The 3,815-nt window shown below is 46.0% G+C and overlaps 1 protein-coding gene across 1 annotated transcript; it reads left to right on the forward strand.

Annotated features, from left to right (window-relative positions):
- Nucleotides 1–525: 525 nt before the first annotated feature.
- Nucleotides 526–3,730, forward strand: LOC103376350 (histone acetyltransferase KAT2A-like; the record flags this gene model as incomplete). The annotated part of the gene is made up of 7 exons (XM_008306722.1): nt 526–761; nt 1,015–1,138; nt 1,257–1,402; nt 1,732–1,821; nt 1,931–2,112; nt 3,208–3,399; nt 3,573–3,730. Coding segments are annotated over exons 1-7 (1,117 nt in total), but the record flags the coding sequence as incomplete, so codon positions are not given.
- Nucleotides 3,731–3,815: the final 85 nt, after the last annotated feature.

Below are 3,815 nucleotides of genomic sequence, written 5' to 3' on the forward strand. Positions count from 1 at the left end.
AAAACCTGACAGTCAACACTGTAAAAGTAGAAATTACCATTTTTGAAATTACAGATTGTTGACGTGGAACTTATTTACAGTTTTGGCCTGTTTTTTGGGGTATTTTTTTCTTTCCGATTTTACTAGCTGGCTAGAATTTAACAAAACCAGGGGACTTTTAAAAGTTTAAAAAATAATTAACTGTTTTCAATCCTTCACATACTTAATTTTCCTTTTACACAAATATCTGCAAAATAACTATTGTTTTCTGATTAAACACTAATATATGGACGTTATTACTGCTTTAGTGATTTTACAAGTTACCTGTAATTTACCAAAACAGGAAAAAAAAATCAAAATAGCACAAAATGTTTTAAAACTGTCCTGTGATTTTAGATATCTGTAATTTAGTAAAAGATAAATAAATAAATAAAATAAAATAAAAAATAGGGGAAGTGTGTAAACATAGCTATTTCCTGAAAGCTGACGTCACCGACAGCCCGTGAAGGCAGCACCGGAGCTCCAGCGGAGCGGAGGCAGCGAGCAGCAGCGTGGACATGTCGGACCCGGCGGCGCAGGCCTTACAACCCCGGCTCCTCCAAGCCCAGTCGGCGGGCTCGGCGGGGGCCAGCACCGCCGCGACGGGCTCCGGGTCGGGCAACAGCGACCCGGCCAGACCCGGACTGAGCCAGCAGCAGCGTGCGAGCCAAAAGAAAGCCCAAGTCCGAGCTTTCCCACGGGCGAAGAAGCTGGAGAAACTTGGCGTCTTCTCCGCATGCAAGGTAGCTTAGCATTAGCACGGCTAGCCAAAGTTCAGCACAACAAAGCGGGCAGCGGCTAGCGGCTAGCGTTAGCATCAGGAACCAGAACCATAACAAGTAGCACTGAATGGTAACTTTTACAGCTAGCTAGCTAGTTAGCCTCACTAATACTGCCGTTAGCCACATTAATCCAGAGGAGATGCTTTAATTTGAGCTAGCTAACTAAATTATTACAACACAGCAGCTTTAAGTGGTTTATTTTGCTCTTTCTCAGGCCAGTGACACTTGCAAGTGTAACGGATGGAAGAACCCAAATCCTCCATCAGCCACCCGGATGGATCTGCAGCAGCAGGCGGCCAGTCTGAGCGAGCCCTGCCGCAGCTGTGGACATGCCCTGGGTACTAACTACCTCCATACCTGCTGCAGCTCACACCACACCTGATAAACCAGCAGACACCTCCTGTTTAGTTCACATGTGTGACTGTGTTTTTGTGCTCTGTGGCTCCCTGTGTGCAGCTGATCATGTGTCCCACCTGGAGAACGTGTCTGAGGATGAGATTAACCGGCTGCTGGGGATGGTGGTGGACGTGGAGAACCTGTTCATGTCTGTGCACAAAGAGGAGGACACTGACACCAAACAGGTGTACTTCTACCTGTTCAAGGTAGGACCCGGTGTTGTCAGACGTGGGATGAGTGACGTTAATCTGCTGAAGTGCCATTTAGATACAGGTCACTTTATTCAGACACAACAGAAACCGAGAAAACCACTGGAGGATATTTGTAACACACGAGACTGGACAGAGCATTAGATGATGTATAATTCCTGTTCCTTATGTGACGGTATCTCAGGTTCTTTGTCACATAATAAGGTCTAAAAAGGGCTTTTGACAGACATAACAATAAACCAGCAACCAAGAATCCATGTGCACGATTTTTCTTCTGTCCCAGCTCGACTGTTGCTATAAAACACACACAATGTTCTTTCTCTCAGCTCCTGAGGAAATGCATCCTGCAGATGAGCCAGCCGGTCGTGGAGGGATCCCTCGGAAGTCCACCTTTTGAAAAGCCCAACATCGAGCAGGTGAGCTCCTTCTGTCCATCTCCTGATGCTCAGCAGTGACCACCACTTCTGTGAAACGAGTCGTAAGCATAAACCCTTCACTGATCTTGTCCTTCTTCTTTGTCCAAAGGGGGTTTTGAATTTTGTCCAGTACAAGTTTAGCCACCTCGCACCAAAGGAAAGACAGACCATGTTCGAACTGTCAAAGATGTTCCTGTTGTGCCTAAATTACTGGAAGCTCGAGACGCCGACGCAGTATCGGCAACGCACCCAGAAAGACGACGGGACGGCTTACAAAGTGGACTACACCAGGTCTGTACATGTGTTTTAATCTGAATTAGTTAATTAAAAACATAAAAGTATTCACCCTCTTCCAGTCAGTATTCAGTAGATGCGCCTTTGACTGCAGTTCCAGCTTTGATCTTGTGTTGGTCTCAATCAGCCTGAACATCGGGATGCTGCAGTTTTACCTCATTCTTCTTTGTGACACTGTTCAAACTCCGTCAGGTTACACAGGAATCATGAGTGAACAGCCCTTGTCAAGTCTAGACACACACTCCCTGTTGAATTGAGGTCTGGTCTCCAGTTCGGCCTCCAGAACATTCACCTTGTCGTCTTTAAACCATTTCTGTGTAGCTTCGGCTGTTTGTCTTGCTGGAAAGCAAATCTTCTCCCGAGCCACAGTTCTTTTGCAGACAGCATCAGGTTGTCCTCCAGCATTTCTCTATACTTTACTGCATTTATTTGACCCTCTACCTTTACAAGCCATCCAGGGTCTGCTGCCAAGAAGCATCCCCACATCATGATGCTGCCACCACCATGCTTCACAGAGCAGATGGTGTGTTTGTGATGATGTGCAGTGTTTGGTGGCAATCTAACATAGCATCTAGTCTGATGGACAAAAAGCTTTATTTTGGTCTCACCAGATCAAAGAACCTTCTTCCAGCTGACTTCAGAGTCTCCCACATGTCTTCTGGTGAACTCTAGTCCAGATTTAATATGAGCTTTTTCCAGCAGTGTCTTTCTCTTATCACTCTCCCATAAAGCTTGAACAGTATGAACAGTCTCCTCCATCTCAGATACTGAAGCTTGTAACTCTCTCAGAGGACTCATAGGCGTCTTGGTGGCTTCCCTTACTCGTCTCTTTCTTGCTCAGTCACTCAGTACTGATTTCCCCAGTGACTGGACCTTCCAGATACAGGTGTCTTTATACTACAATCACTGAGACTCATTGACTGCACTCAGATGATCCTTATTTCACTAATTGCGTGACTTCTCGCACCAACGAGCTGCACCTGAATTGAATGAAGTGAGTCACTTTAAAGGTGCAGTTGTTTGCAGGTTAGGTTTCTGTGCTGAACGCTGCTTTCAGTCTGTGTAATCAGTGTCTTTGCTCGTTTCTTTCAGGTGGTTGTGCTACTGCCACGTCCCACAAAGCAACGACAGCCTGCCGCGCTATGAAACCACTCATGTGTTTGGCCGCAACCTGCTCAAGTCCATCTTCACGGTGACCCGCCGGCAGCTGCTGGAGAAGTTCAGAGTGGAGAAGGATAAACTGCTGCCAGAGAAACGCACTCTTATCCTCACACACTTCCCGAAGTAAGGAGGGACTCCTGAAAGAGTTTCAAAATGATTTAAAAAAAAACAACTTAGAAAAGCTACAAAAAGCTTATCACTCCACATTTATTCAAGCATCACGCAGTGCTAGCTTAGCATAAACCCCTTCTGGAGATCTTCCTGTGTTCATTGCATTTGTACGTGTGTGTCGTCAGGTTCTTGTCGATGCTGGAGGAGGAAATTTACGGTGAGAATTCACCCATATGGGAGGCCGACTTCACCATGCCGGCCTCAGACGGCACCCAGCTGGGACATCAGACAGGTGAGGCAGCTGGACGCAAAACCAGACAGGTGGAGGTGGAGACGACCACGAGTAAAACCATAGAGAAGAGTATTGATTTATACTGTTAAAAAAATAATACCTGAAAACACAGAAACAGATCAAGACTGTAAAAAAA

This window comes from Stegastes partitus, unplaced genomic scaffold (genome assembly GCF_000690725.1).
Source record: "Stegastes partitus isolate 25-593 unplaced genomic scaffold, Stegastes_partitus-1.0.2 Scaffold3945, whole genome shotgun sequence".
Taxonomy (NCBI): domain Eukaryota; kingdom Metazoa; phylum Chordata; class Actinopteri; family Pomacentridae; genus Stegastes; species Stegastes partitus.